Raw genomic sequence first — 23,969 nt, forward strand, 5'->3', positions numbered from 1 at the left:
CTGATAAACACTCTTACAATCTTTTTTATTTCTAGCTAGTTTACTCTTTCCCTTTCTATCAACTTTTTGGTAGTCCTTTACAGGTTTCTAAAACACTTCCAACCCTCAGATTTGCTGCTTATTTTTGCAAGATTGTAAGCTTCTTTCAATCTAATACTATCCTTAACTTGCTGAGTGAGCCATTGATGGATCTACTTTGCTGAGATTTTTGTTTTTTAATGGATGTATTTTTGTTGAACTTTTTGAATTGTGTCTCCCATTGTTCATTTACCAGTATACATTTAGTCTATTTGTCCAATTAACCATAACCTGTTCTCCTTTCATTTCTGTTTGATTGGCTTTGTTTAAGATTCTCGTTTGTGATCAGGGTGTGCCACTTTCAAACTTAAGATGGAATTCAGTAGTATTATGATCACTATTTGCCAGTCCATGTTTAATATGATATAATTAATCTTCATTACACAATACTAGATCTAAGATAGTTCTATCATTAGTCAGTTAGCACTAGAATGCTGCACATAGTTTAGTTTTTTATGCTGGTTTATTATTTTAATAATTACAATATAATCTACCAGATAAAAACACATTAAATTTCATTGCATCCTTGTTCTATTTAATCAACATCTTGCTTAAATTCTTTTCAAAACTAGAAGTTTCATCCTGGAAAAGCTTTACTTAAAAGTATGTTGTAATGCAACCAAGCTTCTGATTACTGTATATACTTTGAAACTAAAACTGAGAGGCTGTGACTGTATATATTTTTATTTAGTGATCAGCTTGCTTTCACTTTCTGTCCATTTTATATTTGCAACTTCGACTGTGCCAACATTAGACTTCTGGGAGTGGTTAAAAATGTAAATACAATATAGTTCAGATGTCATCCGAGACTGCCAGTCAAACTGGAAAGATTTTTGATTGCTGCCAGAATTTTCAGTTTAAACCAAGGATTAAAATGACTTCTTGATATGAAACATTAGAATGTACTCGATATAAAAAGAGCTTTGTGGTTTCTTTAAAAATCTAGTTATTTTAATGTAGAATCTTACAAGCTTTTATTTTTAAAAAATTCAGATAAAAATTAATGTCAAGATGGTAAAAAATAGTAAACATTTAGTCAAATGTTGATAACAGTTTAAAAGGGAGAGAGGGGAAGGTGACAAGGTAGAGGGTTTGAGTGAGAATTCAACAGCTTGATGTCTATACATGAAGGTACGGCTACCAATATGGGGAGAAGGGAGGTTGCGCAAGAGGCTGTGGTTTGTGGATCATTGAGTTTTCAGGTGGTTGTAGGGCTGGTGGAAGTTAGGAATCTATGACTCCATTAAAGAATGAGAAATTTGAATTTCAGATGAACCATTTTAGATACGATCTGCCAGCGAGCAGATACTTTGGTGCATGTGATTTTGATGATTCTTCAGGGTCAAACTATTTTGAGGTTGCAAACACACAAATCTGAGGTAGTGACCAGGAAAAGAATCAAATCTGGCAATGGCACCAAATTCCCTACGTTTAATTGGAGGGAACTGCAATTTATCCAATGCTTCATGTTGGGCAAGCAGCTTACAGCACATTCAGTTAGTGAATATGTTGAGAATAATGATGGAGAAGTTGTGCTGAAAATTGGCAGTGTGCATATATCATAGTGAATGCCTACTAAAACATCCACAAAGAAAACTTAATAGCAAAAAATCCTAAATATTCTTTTGATGTACATATTTGCACATATTTCTTTCAGAAAGTTGAGAAATGAAGGATGTTTTGTGAAAATATAAATGTAGAGGTAACGTGATGTAATGGTAATGTCACTAAACAAATACCCCAGAGGACCAGGCTAAAGCTCTGGCGACATGTATTCAAATCTCACCAGGACAGCTGGTGGAATTTAAATTCAATTAAGTTAGTCTTACCATGATAACCATTATTAAGAACCCATCTGGTTCGCTAGTGTTCTTTAGGGAAGGAAGTCTGCTGTTCTTACCTGGTCTGGCCTACTTATGACTGCAGACTCTCAGCAATGTTATTGACTCAATTGCTGTCTAAAATGGTCAAGCAAGTCATTCAGGTCAAAGGCAATAAGGGGTGGGCAGCAAGTGCTGGCCTTTCCAGCGATGTCCTCATGAAAGAGTAAAGAAAAAAATTAAGTTGCTCCATGACAATGGAGTCTTTTGCAAGAAATCCCATAAAACTCCTTTGCCACTGGAATCCACTGGATGCATCATTCTACCCACAACTCGCATTGCTTTTTGATTGTGGTGAGCCAGGATATGACTGCCAAATATCTCCCCAGCCATGATGTGGGGAAGGCAAATCATTGAGATACTTTTCTTGGGGTAAGAATTTGGTGGTGGGCCTCTCACCTTCATTTCCGTCCTGTTAATGCTCTCTGATCATGAGAAAACAGATGGATTCCTGGAAGCAAATCTATAGCTCAAAACAAATCTATAGCTCAAAAAAAATAGTGAAGCAAGATTTATTCACTGATGTCCATCTGATTAGATATTGTCAACTTGGGTTTGTAGCTATGAAGACCTTCACTCAAATAACCGATTTGAATTATCAGCATGACTTGAGCTGCAGCGAGCTGCTGTGGAACTTCTGCACTTTCAACGAGAGAAGTCAGCATTTTGTGATTTGAAGATGGTGCGTCTGTGCTGACATAGCATTGTGAACATGGTAGCTAAATGGTTATGGTGCAGGGCTAATAATGCAGTGGCCATTAGTTAAGTTCTACTGTGGTAAGGGCAGCACTGCTGCTTCATAGCGACAGGAACCTGGATTCAATTCTGACCTTGGGTGGCTGCCTGTGTGGAGTTCGCACATTCTCCGTGTCTGCATGGTTTTCCTCTGGGTGCTCCGGTTTCCTCCCACAGACCAAAGATGTGCAGGTTAAGTGGATTGGCCAGGGTAAATTGCCCCTTAGTGTCCCAAGATGTGTTGGTTAGAAAGGTTAAATATGTGGGGTTACAGGGATAGCCAAACTATTAATATCATCCTGAAGACGGTAGCACAGTGGTTAGCACTGCTGCTTCACAGCTCCAGGGACCTGGGTTCGATTCCCGGCTTGGGTCACTGTCTGTGTGGAGTTTGCACATTCTCCTCGTGTCTGCATGGGTTTCCTCCGGGTGCTCCGGTTTCCTCCCACAGTCCAAAGATGTGCGGGTTAGGTTGATTGGCCATGCTAAAATTGCCCCTTAATGTCCTGGGATGCGTACAGTAGAGGGATTAGTGGGTAGAATATGTAGGGATATGGGGGTAGAGCCTGGGTGGGATTGTGGACGGTGCAGACTCGATGGGCTGAATGGCCTCTTTCTGTACTGTAGGGTTTCTATTCTATAAAAAGACAACTGCTTTCCTTTTCACTATCAACTACACGGCCAATTTTTTGTATCGTCTACAAATTTCCTATTCATGCCACCCACGTTCAAGTCCAAATCATTAATAAATACAACAAACATCAAGGGACCCAACACTCAGCCCTGTGGAATGTCACTGCACCCGTTTTCTGTTCCCAAAAATGCCTATCAGCCATTGCCATTTGTTTCTTGCTGCTGAGCTAAGTTTGGATCCAACTCGCCATATTCCGCTGTATCCCATGCGCCTTTGCTTTTCTGACTAGTCTGCCATGTTCGTCCTTGTCAAATGCACTATCCTTATCAATCTTCCTTGTTACTTCCTCAAAAAAATTAATTAAATTAGCAAGGCATGGCTATCCCCTAATAAAATATATAAACATAGAAAATATGAGCAGGAGTAGGCCATTTAGCCCTTTGAGCCTTCTCCAACATTCATTGTGAGCATAGCTACCATCCAACTCAGTAACCTGTTCTCAATTCCCTCCCCCCCCCCCCCCCCCCCCCCCGCATACCCTTTGATCCCTTTAACCCCAAGATAGATATCTAACTCCTTCTTGAAAACATAATGTTTTGGCCTCAACTGCTTTCTCTGGTGGAGAATTCCACAGGCTTACCATTTTCTTAGTGAATAAATTTCTCCTCATCTCAATCCTAAATGGCCTACCTGCATCCTCAGACTATGAACCTGGTCTGGACACCACTGCCTTTGGGAACATCCTTCCTGCCTTTACCCTGTCTACCCATGTTAGAATTTCATAGGTTTCTATGAAATTCCCGCTCATTTTTCTTAACTCTAGCAAATATACTCCTAACTGACTCAATGTACATCAGTCCCACAATTCCAGGAATCAGTCTGGTGAACCTTTGCAGCATTCCCTCCATAGTAAGAACATCCTTCCTCAGATGAGGAGACCAAAACAGTATGCCAGGTGTGGTCTCACCAAGGCTCTGTATAACTGCAGTTCCTGTATACTCATCCTCTCACTATGAAGGCCAATGTACGATTTACCGTCTTCAACGCCTGCTACACCTGCATGCTTACTTTCAGCAAATGGTGTACAAGGACACTCGGGTCTCATTGCACAGTCCCCTCTCTCAATCTATAGCCTTTCAGATAATAACCTACCTTCCTGTTTTTTGTTTGCTACCAAAGGGGCTAATCTCTCAATTATCCACCTTATAGGGCGGCACAGTGGTTAGCACTGCTACCTCGCAGTGCCAGGGGCCCAGGTTCGATTCCCGGTTTGGGTCGCTGTCTGTGTGGAGTTTGCACATTCTCCCCGTGTCTGCGTGGGTTTCCTCCCACAGTCCAAAAGATGTGCTGGTTAGGCGCATTGGTCATGCCAAATTCTACCTCAGTGTACCCGAATAGGCACCGGAGTGTGGCGACCAGGGGATTTTCACAATAATTTCATTTCAGTGTTAATGTAAGCCAACTTGTGACTAATAAATAAACTTTTAAAATTTTATACTGCGTCAGCCATACATTTTCCCACTCAATCAACTTGTTGAAATCACACTGAAGCATTTTTGCATCCTCCTCACAGCTCACCCTTCTACCCAGCTTTGTCATCTGCCAATTTGGAGATATTAAATTTAGATCCCTCATCAAAATTATTAAGATGCATTGTGAATAGCTGGGGTCCTAGCACACCACTAGTCTCTGCCTGCTACTTGGAGAAAGACCCGTTTATTCCTACTCTGTTTCTTCTCTGCCAACCCGTTTTCTATCCATTTCAATACACCTCGCCCAATGCCATGTACTTTAATTTTGCGCACTAATTTCTTACGTGGGACCTTGTTAAAAGCTATCTGAAAGTCCAAATAATCCACATCCACTGGCTTCCCCTCACCAACTCTGCTAGTTATATCCTGAAAGAATTCCAGTAGATTTTTCAAGTATGATTTCCCTTCCATAAATCCATGCTGATTCTGTTCGATCTTGCCACTGTTTTCCAAGTGCTCTGCTATTAAGTCATTATAATGAACTCTTGCAATTTCTCCACGCAACCAACATCAGGCTGACTGGTCTATAATTCCAATTCCTTGCATCAAAGCTCTGATGAAGACTCATCCAGACTTGAAATGTTGGCTCTGTTGTCTAGGCAGTAGTTAGACCGCACCTGGAATACAGAACAGTTTTGACCCCCTTATCCAAGGAAAATAAACAGGCATTAGGCAGTCCAAAGAGGGTTCACTAGGTTGATCAGGGTATGGAGGGATTTTCTTATGAGACAAGGTTGAGTAGGTTGGGACTGTACTCATTGGAGTTCAGAAGAATGAGAGGCGACCTTATTGAGCCATATAGGATTTTCAGTGGGGCTTAATGAGGTAAATGCTGAAAGGTTGTTTGCCCTTGTGGGAGAGTCTAGGACCAGATGGCATAATTTCAGAATAAAGGGCCACCCGTCACAGATGAGGAGGAATTTCTTCTAAGTGTAGTGAATCTGTGGAATTTTTCATCGCAGAGGGCTCTAGAGGCTGGGTCATTAAGTATGCTCAATGCTGCAATAGATACATTTTTAATCAGTCAGGGAATAGAGGGTTATGGGGATTAGGCAGGAAAGTGGAGTTGTGGATTATCATATCAGATCAGTCATGATCTCATTGAATGGTGGAGCAGATTCAATAGGTCAAATGGTCTACTTTTGCTCCCACGTCTTATAGCTGTCTTAGCCTGTGACACCCATGCCCCATGAAAGAAGTTTTAAAAAGTAAGAACATTGGCAAAATCCAACTTGAAAACTTAACTTTCTTTCTCTCCCTTGATCTGGGTATTTTCAGCATTTTTTTGTTTAGGGTTCAGATTTCCTGCATTGCATTTTGCGGTAACTTTGGAGAATTGGATGATATCTAAGTTACGTCATCAGGAGAACATTATATTATTCAATAAAATTCCCCAATTGTCTCATGTTTCCTGTGCTTATCAAATATTCCTGTGAACAATATTCATGATTTACCAGATTGATGGCGATCCAGTGTTATTGTCCTCCTATTTGCAAGTGGTTCTGACGAAGGGTCATCTACCCTCGAAGCGTTAGCTCTATTCTCTCGCCACGGATGCTGTCAGACCTTATGAGATTTTCCAGCATTTTCTATTCTTGTTTCAGATTCAAGCACTTATAATTTGTTTATATCTGTCCATTTTATGCCTTGTGTTAGCTAAATATCTAAAATTCAATGTTGCAACAATATAATTAGGTATTTGAGGTGCAAAAGGGGTCTGTTCCCACTGGAAACAAGTATGCACTACATGTCTGCTAAATAGAACTGCCATTTTTGGATTCTTCAGTAATATGGTTTGGAAATCATTAAGCATTTTAGATTATCCAAGTGTTAGATGCCACATTAACAAAAATCTGATCGAATCAGTATGTATTACAATGAAAATTGTATGTGACACATTCTGTTGCTGAGGGGAGTTCAAAGTTGAGTTCATTTGAGAAAATAAGCTCAACCACTATAATGAGGAATTATCAGTCATGCATCCTGGAAACATTCTCGGTACAAATGGCAATATTGTAACTAGGCACAGTCAGACTCTAATTTAGTTTCAATGAAACAACATGGAGCATAGAATTAATTGCCAGCTTCCTCAGGCTTTTAAATTTTTCATGAAGTGGTCAGCATTAATTTTAAGAGATTCTTGCATTAATTAGCAAGTGAAGAAATTGTCAGGGATCAATTTAAGATCTTTCAAGCTTTTTGCATTTTTTTCAAAAATGTAGGACTAATCGATTTTACAGTCAAAAATGACCAATAAATATGGCCAGTGAAATTACTAACATACACTTTGGGAATATTTTCTGTAATATATTTTGGTAACAAAATGTAAGTCACATTATTGAGTATAGAAACCATGGAAAAGTTACAGCTCAGAACGAAGCCATTCGGCCCATCCTGTCCATGCCAGCCAGAAGACTCCCAGGTGCCCTTTCTAATCCCACTGTTCTGCACCTGGCCCATAGCCCTGTAGCTTACAGCACTTAAGGGGCAGATCCAGGTACTATTTAAAAGAGTTTAGCGTCTCTGCCTCCACCAGCATCTCGGGCAGTGAATTCCAGACACCCACCACTCTTTGCGTAAAAATGTTCTTTCTCATGTCCTGTCTACACCTGCAGCCACTTATCTTGAATCTATGTCCCCTGGTTCTAGAATTCTCCAAGGGAAATAATTTTATCCTGTCCACTCTTATCTCTTCCCCTCATAATTTTGTAAACCTCTATCAAGTCATCCCTCAGCCTTCTTCGTTCCAAGGAAAATAACCCCAACCTATCCAATCTCCTCACAGCTACACTTTTCTAGCCCTGGCAGCATTCTTGTAAACTTCCTCTGCGCACTCTCCAGAGCAATTACGTTCTTCCTGTACTATTTTGATCAGAACTGCACACAATACTCCAGTTGTGGCCTCGCCAGTGTTTTATACAATTCAAGCATTATATCCTTTTATATCCTATACCTCTGCAAATGAAGACGAGCATTCTATATGCCTTCCTTAAAACCATGTCTACTTGAATTGCAGCCTTTAGGGACCTGTGTATTTGTACGCCAAGATCTTTCACTTCATCTATGCTTCTTACTATATTCCTTATAACTAGTGTATTCCTTATAACTGTTTGACCTCCCTAAGTGCATTACCTCACACTTCTCTCTGTTAAAATCCATCTGCCACTTTACTGCCCATTCCATCAACCCATCAATATCGTTTTATAATCTTGTGTTTGTTAGAGCTGAACTTTTTCTGTCTCGACAGTGATAAACCACCATTGTGCTTAACTAAATTCCAGGTTATCACTCTGGCCTATTTCATTTGAAAAGTTACCTGCACTCTTCCTAAATGATTAGAAAGAAATTCTTAGGCTCACACTAACTGTAGTGATGCCTTTTCCAATGATGGTTTGTAGGTCATCCACTGCATTGGTCTTAGGTTGTAAATGTGTTGTTTAGTATTGAAGGACCCTGGCACAGTGTTACAATGAGTAGATGCTTATCTCATCACTTTATCTGGGATAAGCAAAAAAAATGCTATGTGCAGAATTGCTTCTGTAAGTTTGGATTTATTGTTGCTTCATTTCAGTGACTTAGTTACAAAAGTAAATCCATCGCTTTGTAGCTGTAACATTTTTAATCCATTCTAAGCCTTGTGTGTATGAGATCTTAACAGTTGCTTGTAATGAATAAATACAAAAAAAAGAGAAAATTCAAGAATTGTGTACAAAATTTGGAACACTTGAGTGAAAAACCACAAGAGAAACAGATCAAATTAGTGAAATGAGCATTAAGGTGACAACACAGAAAAAAATTGTAACTTTCATGAGCGGGTATTATTTTAGGCTCAAAACATAAATAATAATCCTTAAACTGATCAATCATCAGCAGGACCTCCGAAAAGGACATAACTAAGCTATTATATTGATGATATGCAAACCTTCACACTTCTGTTTTGAGAGCCATGTAGTAAAGTCCACTGTGATAAACAATAGTTTTGTTTTGACATGGGGCTTCACTGTATATCTGAACTACGGAGAGGCTTTGTTGTATATTGTTTATGATGCTGATTATTTTAGCAACATATCAAGCTAAATACTGAAAACGTTGAACAAACTACAATGCAAACAGGCAACCTTTTAAAAAGAATGGTACAAGTCTCACTGGAAAGGTGATTTTGCTCTCTTCCTCTCCTGGCGGCATGGTGGCACAGCGGTTAGCACTGCTGCCTCTCAGTGCCAGGGACTCGGGTTCAATTCCCAGCTTGGGTCACTGCACATTCTCCCCGTGTCTGCATGGGTTTCCTCCGGTGCTCCGGTTTCCTCCCACGGTCCAAAGATGTGCAGGTCAGGTGAATTGGCTGTGCTAAATTCTCCCTCTGTGTACTCAAACAGGGGCCGGAGTGTGGCGACTAGGGGACTTTCACAGTAACTTCATTGCAATGTGAATGTAAACTTAACTTGTGACTAATAAATACATTTTTACTTTACATTGTATGCAGTCATATTAGTTCAGTGCTCTGTCTGCAGTTTTGCTGTCCATTTTAGTCAAAACAATCAGTACTTGAAAGAAGTCTGAAGAAGTATAAAATCCAACCTCATGTCGCATCAAAATTTTGTTGACATTCTAAAGTTTTAATTTTAAAAGTGTAAAATATAGTAATATAGTGAATTATAATAATTCTGAAGAAGTCCATCATTTTATTAAGGTACCCTCGGGCTGATTCTATGATTAAATGTTCTAGGCTGGAATCAGTCCTTGGAGGACCTAGCGTTGGTTAATTATAGGCCTGCAGATTACATGTGTTTTCATTATTGTGGCACCTAAGAAGCTATATAAAATCATTATACTGGTCATTAAGATCAAATATAATCTACTGGCATTAATGAAACATTGTACAATATCTGGGGTTCAGATTTATAACATTTATAAATTTATAGCCTGTAGTCTAACATTTATAGCCTGTAGCCATGCATAGATTTATTTTACATAAAGGGCTTTCGACTATGTGCAACTTAAATTATTGGTTTGATTGACTTCCTTCCATCTGTAAAACATGATGGAAATGCAGCCTTGGGACTTCAGTTAGATCAGATGGGCAATATGCACTATTTATGGACAATAAATGCTAGCCCAGCCACTGATGCGCACAAGCCATGAATGGATGATGACCGAACAAGTCAATTCTGGAAAGGCAGACCCTCCTACAAGTACATGCATAAAGTTGTTCCTTGCCAGTGATGCAGGATGATCTGTGCTGAAGCCTTGTTTGTAGTGTTTTGGTGTTTCTGAAACCCCATATCTTTGTGGTGGCTAATTTCTGGCTGGTAATGGCTGGTAACAATGGCTGGTGTGGCCATTGGCATCAATTGTCAGCTAGAGTTTTCCATTTGCTGAGATTGATACTGAAAACTTTCATGCCTTTTTTGACAGCATCCTTGAATCAGAGCTATGGGTGCCCTGCTGCCCTCTTGGCATGAGCTACCTCCCCAGTAACCTCCATCCTATACACACGTCCAGGGAAACATTCTTTGCTTGATTAGCGCCAACATGTTTGTCCTAGAAAGGGCTCTTTCAGTGGTGACTTGGATGTTTTAGACACGAGAGATGGAAATTATTAAGCCATAATTTTTTCTTGGTAGGTGTAAATTTACCAGGCTTTGCTGCAATGAACAATGTGCTGTGGATACAGGCCTTGTAGATGAGCATCTTGTTCCTGTAGGGGTCAGTTTGTTTTTCCATGCCTTCTTTGCTAGTTGTTCTAAATTTGTGACTGCTTTTCCAGTGCATGTGTTGAATAGGTTGTAAGAAAGTTATAAATAGTTTTCAGAGTTAATGGGCAGAAATTAAGCAAGTGGAATTCAATGTGGGAAAATGTGAGATTATTCATTTTGAGAGAAAGAATTATTATTTAAATAGAGAGAGACTGCAGAAAGCTGTAGCACAAAGGGACTTGGGACTTCTTCTTCTTGAAGGCAAATGGAATGTTGGCTTTTATTTCAAGGGGGCTGGAGTATAAAGGCAGAGGAGTTGCTGCAACTGTACAGGTGCTAGTGAGGGCACATTTAGAATACTTGTACAGCTTTGGCCCCCTTATTTAAGGAAATATATATTATCATTGGAGGCAGTACAGGAGGTTTTCTAGGATGATAAAAGCAAATTGCTGTAGATGCTGGAATCTGAAACAAAAATAGAAAATATTGGAAAATCTTAGCATTTCTGACAGTATCTGTGAAGACAGACTAGAGCGAGCGTTTTGAATCTGGATGACCTTTCCAGCATTTTCTGGGGGGTTTTTCTTGGATGATCCTGGGAATTGGGACATTGCCATATGAAGAAAGATTGGACAATTTGGTTCTGTACTCCTTGGAGTTCAGAAGAATGAGAAGTGAAATGATTGAAACAGATCAGATTCTCAGGGGGTTAGGTAGAGTAAATGCTGGGAGGATGGTTCCACTAATGGGAGAGTGTAGGACTGGAGGGCACAGTTGCAGAATAAGGGCGTGCTCATTTAAGATGGATTTGAAGAAGAATTTCTTCTGAGTGGTGAATCTTTCGAATTCTTTATTCCAGAAAGCTTTGGAGGCCATGTCCTTGAGTGTTTGCAAGGCTGAGATTGATAGGTTTTTAATCAGTCGGGGAATTAAGAGTTAAAGATAAGACAGGAAAGAGGACTCTTGAGTGTTAGATCACTCATGATCTTATTAAATGGTGGAGCAGGCTCCAACGGCTGAATGGCCTCCTCCTGTTCCCATTTCATATGATCTTATGGTCTCAACTCTTCGTCAAGAACAAGTTATCTGTTGCGGTAAGTCCAAGATGACTGCTTCCAGTGGTGCGTTCTTGAGCCTGATCAATAGTGGAGACACAACACCTTGTCTCTTATCTAATTTTCTTGACAATGATGGTGAGGCAGAATATGATGCAGGCATGGCACCGACCATCCATGAGCTTTTGGAGCCGATCTTGAAGTTTTCTGATCAGGACATGTCTTTGCTTCACTCTTCACATATTGAGGAATGTTCCTGATAAATTCAAAATGTTTTTATTTTTCTTTGCTGATAACTTTGATAAATTGTTGATTGTAGCTTGCTTACAGCTGAGGAAATGAGGTAGGTGCAGCATGAGAGCAGTTTCTAAGTTTCGATGAAGAAAAGCATGCATTATGACATAATTATGTATATTGTTCTCGTAACTTGCTACAAATGTCTCCTTACTGACAACTGGAAAACTGGCATATATAGAGTAAATATTTAACTCTTAGAATTAGTTAGATTCAGTGGAATTGTACAACTCAGAAAATGCAACCTAAACGTACTCGAAGCATCTGGATTTCACTAGGTTCTGTAAGGCTGTCAACTTCTGAAAAAGCCAACTGACCTTGCAAATAGCTGCTTGGTGTGTGCTTGCTTTTTATTTACAATGTAGCTACAGTAATGTTATACAGTGTAGGACAGTACAGAATGTTCATTGGTAATTGTTACAGTATTTTCTAATAAATGAAGTATACAAAGTATAGCTTGTTGTAAAATGTTAATTATTTTTAATGGTCAGAATCTCATTCTCCTTTTCGACCCACACCTGTTTATGGCACTTGGATCTTAATTCCTCTCCACCAAAAAAAATCCTAAACGTGGTAGATCCTGGTGCTGGTGGACTAGAAATAACCAAATTAAATGATTGAAGAAAATAGTGTCAGAATTGAAAAAAATTAAACAAGTAAGCAATGAAGTAGTCCATATGTATGCAGATACTCATAATTAGTAAAACCATATTATGCATAGAACAGCAAAAACTAATCTTAACTATTGGGAGTCGAATTGCTAACTGTGGTTGCCTAAAAATTGCCAAAAAAACTAAATTAATGAAATAATATTTGGGATTCCTTGAATTGGATTAGGAGCGCAATGGCTATAAATGATTAGCAGTAGATTAGCAAGAATGCTGATAGCTCTGTAAGAAGTTATTCCCTCATCCTTTCTCCACCTTGTCCTTCCCTCTCAACTACCTGTCTAGCTGGAGTATATGTAGCAACACTCGACCTTTTGGCTAAGATCAAGTGTAGTTATGCTGATGCTGCACTTGGTTGAGGTCATTGGGTTGCATTTAAGCTTCATTTTCATATGAAGCAATTTTTAAAAGCGGCATCTTGGCCTTTTGGCTAAGATGCAAATGAGATTAAGCCTTGGAGGAGGAAACCTCCGCCTACTCCAATCAGCTTCGTTCATGTAGATCAGGCCCAAGACAGGGTAGGGGTTGCATACCCTGTCTTGTCAGCTTGGATCAGAAATGTCTCAACTTGTTGAGACTCTGAATTGGACTTGATTTGATTGAATTGGAAAAGTATAAAAAAAATATGTAGCAACACTGAAATTAATTTGGATTCCATTTAAGCCTGTTGACCTTGAAATGACTATAATTGATTTGGATTTAATTTAAACTGGTTTACCTTGTAATGGCTGACATTCTTTTAAATGAAGTGCTGTAACGACCAGAAGCTTTCTCCCTAGCCAAAAAGGCATTGGAAAAATGTTAGGAGGAGGAGCAAAGATTTTTATCTTTAAATAAATGGCATTTACTATGAAGGACAATGGAGGCAGTATGTTAACCTGGATGAATAGTCATATCAGTTGATGGTGTCAAGTGGTGTTACAGGTAATGCTTCATTTTTACTCCCTGACCACTTCCAGCAATGCACCACATTGCATTCCTTTTAATACAGCTGCTATTTTCCCAATCAAATGTTGCCAAAGCAATTTGAAATTTGATGTTTTAAAGCTCTTTATTCCATTGAGACGGAGATTTAGACCACAGCTGGGGGTGACCTTTCTGTCAGCTGTCATGGTTTGTAAGTGAAAGGAACCTACTTTGTGAATTTTGAACAGCTGACTGAAAAATGAGATGTCCATCCCAGCTGTCTGAGGCTGGCCAAGTCTATGTAAAAGTTAAATATATTTGTATGCTTTTCTCTGAAATTTCTTTTTTTTAAAAAAGGGGGTAGTGGGAAACTTCTGCTTTCTTTAAGGGTGTTCCTACCATCAGGCAAGGAGGATGCATAGGTTTCACATATTCACTTCCTACCTCTAGGCATGGGTGATGATGCAACATTCTGTTTCCTCCCCTATCTTGTTTTTGCTGCCATGTGTTTTTCTTTATATAGTACTGTTTGACTAGTAGGATGTTCAAGAATGAATTTCTTTCACAAATCATTGGCAATTTGGAAGAAAGAAGTTTTCGTTCTTACACTTGGGGAAATGTGGTTTGAATATTTTTTAATGAGCTTGTCATAAATATATTTAGTTATCTACGTTTCAAGCTTACATAGCAGATTTAGAAGTCAAACATTGAGCTACAACTTGTTAACCTTGCACTGGCTGGCAACCTTTTAATCAATTGTGAAACTGATTAATATCCATTGTATTATCTGACCTTGGGTTAGTGATCAAACATTAATGCTGGAAATTGAGTTTAAGGCCCAGTACACAAATTGAGCTCTTCAGCAAAGAAATGGTTTTTAAATGTCCATTTGTATCGGGCACCGCCTGCGAAGATCAACAACAATCCAAGGGACCTACATTTTTCTAAAAATTAATCTGAGCTACTCAAATGAAAACAGACTGTCATTGCTGAAAAAAATTTCATTGTTAAGGTATCATGGAAATTGTGCTAGAAAGTCAACTAAAATAGAAAATTTAGAAATGTGCTGCAAGTTAATAGCTTCAACCCACTTCTAGGATCCCAGTTTAAAATCATAAGTGCCACATTTCAGTCAGTAGCAAAATACAGTACTTGCTGTTGACCTCCAGGAAAGCAGTGCACAAAGATCTAGTGATTTGTGGTTGGGATTTCACATTTCCCAACATTAATTTGAATCTGGCATCAGTTCAAGGAGATTGCTCGGTATGTGACAACAGTGATATAATTGAGCAAGGGATCATTGAAGCGGAACTTGGAGCTATTAAACTTAGAGTCATTAAACAGGGTAAGCCTCAAATCACGTTGAAGAAATCTCCCTCCCAGCAAACCAGGAAGTAAAATGCATTGATTTTCCTTCAATCTTCATGAACATAATTAGAAATTTTAATATCATGAAATTTTTTTATCATAGATGTTACACAAATTTAAAATTAGGTTTTTCAGGGAGGTTATGACTTAGCAAGCTGTTAAAAACTCAGTTACATCTCATTAATGAGGCGTAACCTTTTTGCAGGTTTATAACAGCGATATTGCACCAGAAAAAGGGAAGTTCTCATCAGTCGAGTGATTTCTAAAGATTGTCATCTGCGGGAATGTCAACAGCACGCCCAATGGAGGAGCAAGGAATCATTGGAAGCAATTTCTGGATTTAACCAGCAGAAGTTGCTGTCATTTTCACAGGGTAATGACAAATGCTAGAAGTTTCACCACCGTTACTACTCTAAGTCCAGGTCACTATCTGAACTGTGCTTTCAATTCACTGCTGAGTGAGTGCTGTATCAAGGGAGGTGCTGTCTGTCCAATGGATATTTTAAACAGAGGCCCAGTTTCCCATATCATTAAATCAAGTGCATGTTAGAAATCCTATAAAGCTAATATGTAGGTAGGTAACTAGACATAATCCACAAGGGACTGTATGCATCTGTGTCTGTTAGAGTCATTTGGTTCTATACCTTGAGGACACCACTGCATCAAACATGGGGCAGATGAGGAGGCAGGCCCCTAGACTTCCTCAGCTAGAAAGGAAATTGAACCTGCACTGTTGGATGTATTTTGAACCACACACTGGCCATTTAGCCAACTGAGCTAACTGGCCCCTGAAAGCTATTAGAAGATCAGGAAATTTTACTGGTATCCTGGGCAGTAATTCCCCCTTAATCAGTAAAACTAAAATAATCACAATTTGTGTGAACTCTTATTATATGTAAGATGGATGATATGTAAGATGGATGATAAGATGGATGACATGGGCGGCACGGTAGCACAGTGGCTAGCACTGCTGCTTCACAGCTCCAGGGTCCTGGGTTCGATTCCCGGCTCGGGTCACTGTCTGTGTGGAGTTTGCACATTCTCCTCGTGTCTCCGTGGGTTTCCTCCGGGTGCTCCGGTTTCCTCCCACAGTCCAAAGATGTGCGGGTTAGGTTGATTGGCCAGGTTAAAAAAAATTGCCCCTTAGAGTCCTGGGATGCGTAGGTTAGAGGGATTAGTGGGTAAAATATGTGGGGGTAGAGCCTGGGTGGGATTGTGGTCGGTGCAGACTCGATGGGCTGAATGGCCTCCTTCTGCACTGTAGGGTTTCTATGATTTCTATGATGTTTGCCTGCGCAATAAATCATTTGCAGCGTATTTCAAAATTAATTTGTATGTGAGGTGCTTTCTTTGCAAGATACAGATAAGACGTTCTGTTACCAATCAAGATTTTATTGTATGTTGCAGATTTTGGTATTGGACACCATTTTAAGATTACGTACATATATGGACTCTAATTGGTATATTAGTGGGCAAGTTTAGTTTGCCAGATTTCTGTAAATGAATCTTGTAACTTAAATGGGGGAAAATACTAAAGCTGATTGAAATGGTTTGAATTTTTAGTTTTGATTACTTTTTAATTGGGATAATTTCCTGCAGGTTTTACTCTTTCTGAATATTATTTTCTCGGGTGGTCAGATTTTTTGACATTGAGCATATGCTTTGAGGAGATCAAACACAGCTTTCGTTAGCAGATGTCACAGAGCCAGCTGCTGCAAGCTGAACTTGTGAAAAACTGGGAACATACTGTAGGGCATTTTTGTGTAGCTAATGATGCAACAAACCTTAACAAGTCACTAATGTTCATATGTCAATGCCATTCTGCTCTCTTAAAGGACGGTGGAAGTTTCCTCTTCAGCTAACCAGAGCTAGTGCCTCATTTCTGATAATTAACAAAAACATTACCAGCTGGTAACTGGGGGAAAAAAATCCCTTCTGGAACTTGATTTCTGTCTCATTGATTTTAAAAGTCTAATTTGATGCTAGGTCTAAAAATTAAGAGTTCTTCATTAAATGGAGTTTAAAGAGATTTATATTAAGTAGTCAATATGAAAGCCTGAAATAAAGACAGCAAGTGCTGGAAATACTCAGCAGATCCGGCACCATCCGTGGGCAGAGAAACAGTTAATGTTTCTAGTTGAATGTGACTTCTCCAGACCCTGAAGAAGAATCCTATTCACCTCAAGACCCTAAGATGCTGCCAAACCTGCTGATTACTCCTGTACCTTCTGTTTTTATTTCAGATTTCCAACATCGATAGTATTTTGCTGTTATTAATGAGAGCCTATTTAATAAGTGGTAACCTCTGTTCAAAACAATGGTACGTAACTAATCTATCCACTGTTAGAGCTTGTCAGTCCAAGTTAAGAACCGGATGTTGGATACGCATATGTACCTCAGCCAGTGATTGGGCTGTTTATACTTGTTGATCAAGGAAAATCTGATTAAGCATAAAGTCCAACACCGCCATTTGATTTTTTAAAAGATATTTCCACACGTATGGAAAAGTGGTTTCATATCAACTGTCGTTGCATGCAAATCTTCCACCACTATCTAAAAACTCCTAACCAGCCATTACTAAAGTCAGAATCCCTAGATACAGTGCAAATCCTACAATCAAAATCTCTTTGCACAAAAATTGAAACCTCCTTACAAATTTGACTAGCTACTTGGCTTTTTCATAGAATCGTAGAACCCCTACAGTACAGAAGGAGGCCATTCAGCTCATCGAGTCTGCACCGACTCTGTAACAGAGCATTTTACCCAGGCCCACCCCTCTGCCCTATCCCTGTAACCCCACACATTGATCCTGCTAATTCCCCTAACATATTTTTCAATACTAAGGAGCCAATCCACAACCTGGATTGTGGGAGAAAACCGGAGCACTTGGAGGAAGCTCACGCAAACATGGGGAGAACGTGCAAACTCCACACAGTCACCTAAGGCTGGTACTGTGAGGCAGCAGTGCTAACCACTGTGCTGTCCTACTCTGTTGCTCTTTGTTTCCTGACCCACACTCCTGGCCTAACCTGAGCCACCATCACTGCTCTCCCCTCACCTTTGCTCAAACTCGCATTAACGCCTGCGTCTACCATTGCTGCCTAATGTTTGGAAACCTGAACCTCAGCGCTTTAAACCTAAGACCTTGCAGCCTGGTGAAGAGTTTCTTTTATTGTCTACCATTCAAATACTGTTTCATAATTTTATATTCTTTATATTCTTTTGCCCAAATAATTAGCCCCATCCTTTCAAGGTTGCATTCCTTTATTGTAACCACTGTGTAAGCAGGCAAGTACATTGCTTTTATCCCCAGGGTGAGTTTTCCTTCCCATACATTTGTTGTATTTCTGTGCTCTGTTTTTGTAACTTATGTTTAAAGGCTGTATGGATATCAGTTTAATAGTGAGCACTAATATTTTTTTCTTATTTGCAGCTTCAATTATGGGTTGCATAAAGAGCAAGGAAGACAAAGGGCCAGCAATGAAATACAGACCAGGTGATACTGCCGGAACTGTTGGTGCACACATTACTCAGTATGGCCCTGATCCTACCCAACTAACACAATCACCAGCACCAAAGGGACCATCGGGTAATTTCAACAAACCATCGGGTAATTTCATCACACCATTTGGTGGGTCAGCTGGTATGGCACCATTTGGAGGTGCTTCTTCATCGTTTACCATTGTGTCAAGCCAGTACACAACTGGTGTTACAGGTGAGTTCAACATCAGCTTTTGAGCACATGAATGCGCCTCTGTACCTTGTCATTCCACAACGTGCAAACAGACTGCCATGTTACGCATGGACTTGGCACAAAAAATGATATTTGAAGAGTTGGTAAGATTTCTGCGTACTGCTAATGTGTGATAAAGATGCATCTGTAGCTGTTCGGGTGGTTGCCAGGGTCAGATGCTGCCGCTTTGCATTTTTGGAAAAATTACCTTGTGTCAGTGAACAATAAAACTCTGATAGTGATTAAAAAAATTACTTGGACACAATGGTATCTTAGCTGTGGATTTCAGAAAATTTATTTGGACAATCAAACCATAAACAATTGCTCAAAAGCAAAATGCTGCAGTTGCTGGAAATCTGAAATAAAACAGCAAACGCTGGACAAACTCAGCAGATCTGGCAGGTTCTGTGGAGAAAAACAGAGTTAATGTTAAATGTTAACTCTGTTTCTCTCTCAACAGATGCTGCCAGGCCTGTTGAGTTTATCCAGCATTTTCTGTTTTTATTACATGAGTAATTGCTTGTTGCCTGTGAAGATGTATGTTTTGCTCTAGAATTGCATAAGTGCTCAGTTGCTACAATTCCTTTGGAAGGGATATTAGTCTTACAGGATGATCGAACCCAGAGACAAATTTATTACCCAGTTGAATTTTATTTTAAAAGATCGTAATAGTTGCAATCTCATTATGTTTTTAAATTTAGGCAGCACATCACTCATAAAACAAGCAATGATCTGTTGAACTAAGACTCCCATCTTAGTTTTAGTTTTAACTTGTGATTTTAAGATCTTACACTTGACTTGACCTTAACTAGAAACGTTATAGCTGGAGGTGTAAATGTGATTAGAATATTGTTCATCCTCTGCTTGTTGCAGCCAGAACAAATTTTTCAGGCGCAGTGACAAAGTGGCAGTTCAGCTGTAACCAAATGGCAACTTAGATCAAACAATTTGTGTTAGGAGCACCATCCTTTGAATAATTTAAGCAGTGTAAGAATCTTCATTCCAGTTTCCTAGTAGAAAAGCACAACATTCCTTCATTTTTTGGTTTCTTTTTCTTCCACTGTGACATTATTCCACTTCGTGCTTCCACTATTCCCTAAAGTGGATTGGCACCATGCTCCCAGACCACTGCAGACATGCTGTCAAATTAAACTTTACATCTGTGTGACTGTCCTCATTTGATTTACCTTTGCTATTTTATTCTAGTTGATTCCCTGGGTAATATCAGGAACCATGTGGAAGTAATATTTTGTTCTTTTTTATTTTCTGCACGTGGGTGATCCTTAGTTGCACTGAAAAGTAGGGCCACTTTTGTGGACCCGGAGTCATGGGTCAGTCTGACTGGGTAGAAGTGACAATTTCCCTTCTCTAAAAGATATGAGTGAACCTGTTTTTGTTTTTGCCTATTATATATATGTAAAAAATTAAGTTCAATATCACAGCTTTCCATGATGGATTTTAACTCTTGACTTTTGGGTTGTTGCTGTACTACGGCCACTTATCTGTCACATCCACATCCTTACCCTGTGTGGCAAAGTATGTTGCAACATCAGTGGTGTATAACTGACCTTGATTCTTTAAATTCCAATAATTCATGATAACAATATAGTGTTCTGCAGCTATGTTGCAAAATGACAACTTCTAATCAAGTTGGTGGATGAAGCCATATTTGTATTAGTATATCTTGAATAAAGCTTCCAGCTAGAAAATTATGTTTTTGAATTGGGTGACTATAAAAGTGAGGGTGCTGCTGAAATGCAGAAATATCACTGTCCTTGCCATTCCCCCCCCCCCCTCCCCCACACACCTCAAATGTCGTGTAAATAGGGGTTAGGTTGATTGTCATGTTTTGCTCAACTGTGCTTCACCTTTATGGATGTACCAACATTGCCAATGACCATTATGAGCACGCCACATTTTTTCTGTGTACACATTATAAATGGGTGCATTTTACTCAAGATTGCTTCGATTTTGCATTGCTTATTTTATAAATTTACTCTACATTCATTCATTAATCTTAAATGAGCATAATCAAAACTATACATAGTAATCCCCTTTTCAATTAGAGCCAGCTAGCTCCATTTTGGAGAAATTCATTTTAAGTTTATCTTAAATGAAGAGTAAAGTTGGAAAATCTGATTTTAATTAGCGGCCATTCAATTGTATCATGTTGACTGGGTGGTTTTAGGGTACTATGTTTGTAGAATAGAATAGGACCAGTCTTGAAGCCTCAAACATTTGTGCACGTTTTTTCTCTCAAAATACAGCAAACATGTTCATCAATGGAGTTGTTTAGGGCTGATTAGCTTTCCTACAAAGTAATATCACCATATTTTCTAGATGTTTTCAAGATCTTAAAATAGTCATGGAAGTCATAACACTTATTCTGCAGTTCTCCATAAACTTTCAAATAAGGGAAGAAAATAACGCCTCTAGAGCATTAAGATTGTTTTAAGAAATTTGACACTTTCAATTGCTGTTTTCATCAGGTGGTTTTCACCCCAATAAAAAAAAAGTCCTTTCCTCCAAGTCTGTTGTCTGCTCAGAAAAATATTTGCCTGCATAATGGCTTATCTGGTTAAAATAATAGTTAATCCATAAAGTGAACAGTGTTCCAGCTTTAATCACCAGTCTGTTTTGAGTAATTGATCTTTGCCACAATAGTGGTAAATGTACTACAATTGACTTCAAAGCTCCTACTTCTGATCAGTATCCAACAATATTTGCTCGATGTGCACGTTTACAAGATCGGCTCAAACTATGATGTACTCTTTCCCTTCTCTCTCTTTACCCCACCTCTACCCTTCCCAAGGCATGTTGACTTATCCAGTTGGAGTTCACTTGAGCAAGATTGCAAATATATCTGGGTTATCCATTCATAATGTTGATTATTCAATTTAAAATGAATATGTTACCCTTGATATGGTCAGAAAATATAGGTCCGTATTTAAAATTGGCAAAATACGAAGGAGAAAATGAGAAATGGCATTGATTTTATTATTCTGTCTTTTGTTTTCATTGGAAATTACCAGAGTTTCTTATAGCTAGTTCTTCAAATAAAAATCTGATTTGAAAGGTTTGGGCAAAGTTTCACTTTCCAATAGGCATCAGTTATATTCCTCGGCCTATTCAGTATCAGCACTTTGGATCTACTTTAATGGCGTAATTCAATTCATTTTGCCTTCCTGCTAGTTTTTAAATTTACATAGAATGTCATGGTTGTCTAGCCACTGGAATTGATCCAAAGCAATGTTAGCTGGATCATCTATTTATGTAGCAGCCTTATCTTGAGGGAACGTGCAAAGGATTCTGGCCAGACATTTATTTCTAAGACTCCACAATCAGAAAAAGTTTCCAGTGACTTTCTGAACCATAAAGTGCCAAATCTAACCCTCATTCTGTATTGTTAGCCGAAAAGAGAATTTAGTTTATCTGGTTCACCTTCGACAGCGTGATGCAGCAATAACAGAGCTCTTGACTAACACTTGTCTACAGTTTCTATTCATGAGAAACTCATAAGATTGCCAAATCCTTCACTGTGACAAGCTTTGGGAACTGTTGGTCCAAAGTCACCTGTTCCTTCCAAGTACATGTCATGTTTCAAGTCACTAGTATACAGTTTCCCAAAATGTAACATTTTCGGGACTGTGACTGTGCTGCCCAGTATTTAATTATGTAATAGAATAACCGATTGGTGTGAACTATGTATTGCATCTTTTGCATGTATCATCACGTGTGCGCTTTCAAATGTTCACTATGCAGAGGTGCTAGTGAGACGAGACCTAATGCAAATAGTTAAATTACTTTATCTTGTAACAAGTGAGTAAGCAAAGAAATGGTTAAAGCAAATCCCATTTTATTCATTCAATTCTGTTCTCTTCTTGAAAAATATAATAAACCACACACCCTGTCTTTTGTGTGCTAACTCACTTGTTTTTGGTATTACTTTCCTTTCTCTAGAACTGTTAATTTCAAAACTTAGCATTATTTTAGCTTACACAATCTCCCATTTTAAAACCTCATTACCTGTCCATTTGTCTCTTTTTCTCCTTTATTCTTGAGTATTCACAGGATGTGGAAGGGTGGGGCCTCCGATTCCTTCCCTGTTCAGATATTCGTCAGTAGGCTTGTCAACCAAACAGACTACCTCTTCTTCCAAGAGTATATTCTCAGCAGCCATCCTGGGTTCACATGAATGGAATTATCCCTACTGTAACAGGTGTGTTTTTGTTAGGCCATCAGAAACAATGAATTGCTTAATTGTCCCAGTCATTGTGGACATTGATGAGGGTAGTTGCCTCACAGATACATTAAACCTTGCTGTCTCTTTTGCAGCTTGTTTCTTTATATAAATCTCTGTGAATTTAAATCAAGAACAGATGTTGAATATTTCAAATCTTCTGATGGAAACAAAATAATCAAAAATCTCAAAACATGATAAACTGCTAAAAATTATATTCCTCGGCTACAGAGGTGATATCTTCATGGTTCCTCTTCCTGATCACTATCTTGTGTCCTGTCCTGGAAGCTCTTTTATGGTTGTTAGGTGAAGGGTTCGATTTTTGTATCCTCTGAGCACAAAGCCAAATAGGCTGCTTACAGAGTACTTTAAGTTGACAAATAATAGTCACTTGGGTCTACATAAGTAAACACCAGTAAACTGCAGCTTTTTCCCCTCCATCCGAAGCTTCCTTAAAGCCAAAATGAATATGCTACCTTCATATTTCCTAAAATTCCAATGCTCCACTCTTGTTTTCACAATGATGTGGAGATGCTGGGGTAGGCACAGTAAGAAGTCTCACAACACCAGGTTAAAGTCCAACAGGTTTATTTGGTAGCACAAGCTTTCGGAGCGCTGCTCTTTTACAAGTGAGCGAAGAGTTGGGTTCACAAACAGGGCATGTATAGACACAAACTCAATTACAACTTGGACACACACATCTCCATCAAGGACGGTTACCTCAGCACTTCACTGTACCGCAAACCCACAGATAATCTCACGATGCTCCACTTCTCCAGCTTCCACCCTGAACACGTTAAAGAAGCCATCCCTATGGACAAGCCCACCATATACACAGGATCTGGTCTAATGAGGATCCCTACAGACGCTGAAAGATGCTCTCGTAAGAACAGGATATGGCGCTCGACTCGTCGATCGACAGTTCCGACCCCCACAGCAAAAAACCGCACCGACCTCCTCAGAAGACAAACAAGACACGTCGTCCAGTCACTTCCCTGGAGCAGAGAAGCTATGACATCTTCTCCGGAGCCTTCAACATGTCATCGATGAAGGCGAACATCTCGGCATGGCCATCCCCACACCCCCACTACTTGCCTTCAAACAACTGCGCAACCTCAAACAGACCATTGTATGCAGCAAACTACCCAGC

General features: G+C 39.3%; 1 protein-coding gene across 4 annotated transcripts in view; it reads left to right on the forward strand.

Annotated features, from left to right (window-relative positions):
- The window catches only part of LOC144495723 (tyrosine-protein kinase Yes), a 94,893-nt gene that overhangs the window by 21,187 nt on the left and 49,737 nt on the right, over positions 1 to 23,969 (forward strand). For 2 of the 4 annotated variants that reach the window (XR_013498314.1, XM_078216075.1), the window contains exon 2: positions 18,280 to 18,561. Coding sequence is in view for 3 of the 4 variants with exons in the window: in XM_078216075.1 (XP_078072201.1) it covers positions 18,288 to 18,561 (274 nt within the window). In the remaining variant the exon portion in view is untranslated. Of the gene's footprint in view, positions 1 to 15,051; positions 15,220 to 18,279; positions 18,562 to 22,650; positions 22,799 to 23,969 lie in introns of all 4 variants that reach the window. The other 2 variants (XM_078216076.1, XM_078216077.1) reach the window with 2 other exon arrangements.

Source organism: Mustelus asterias, chromosome 7 (assembly GCF_964213995.1).
Source record: "Mustelus asterias chromosome 7, sMusAst1.hap1.1, whole genome shotgun sequence".
NCBI classification, from domain to species: Eukaryota; Metazoa; Chordata; class Chondrichthyes; order Carcharhiniformes; family Triakidae; genus Mustelus; species Mustelus asterias.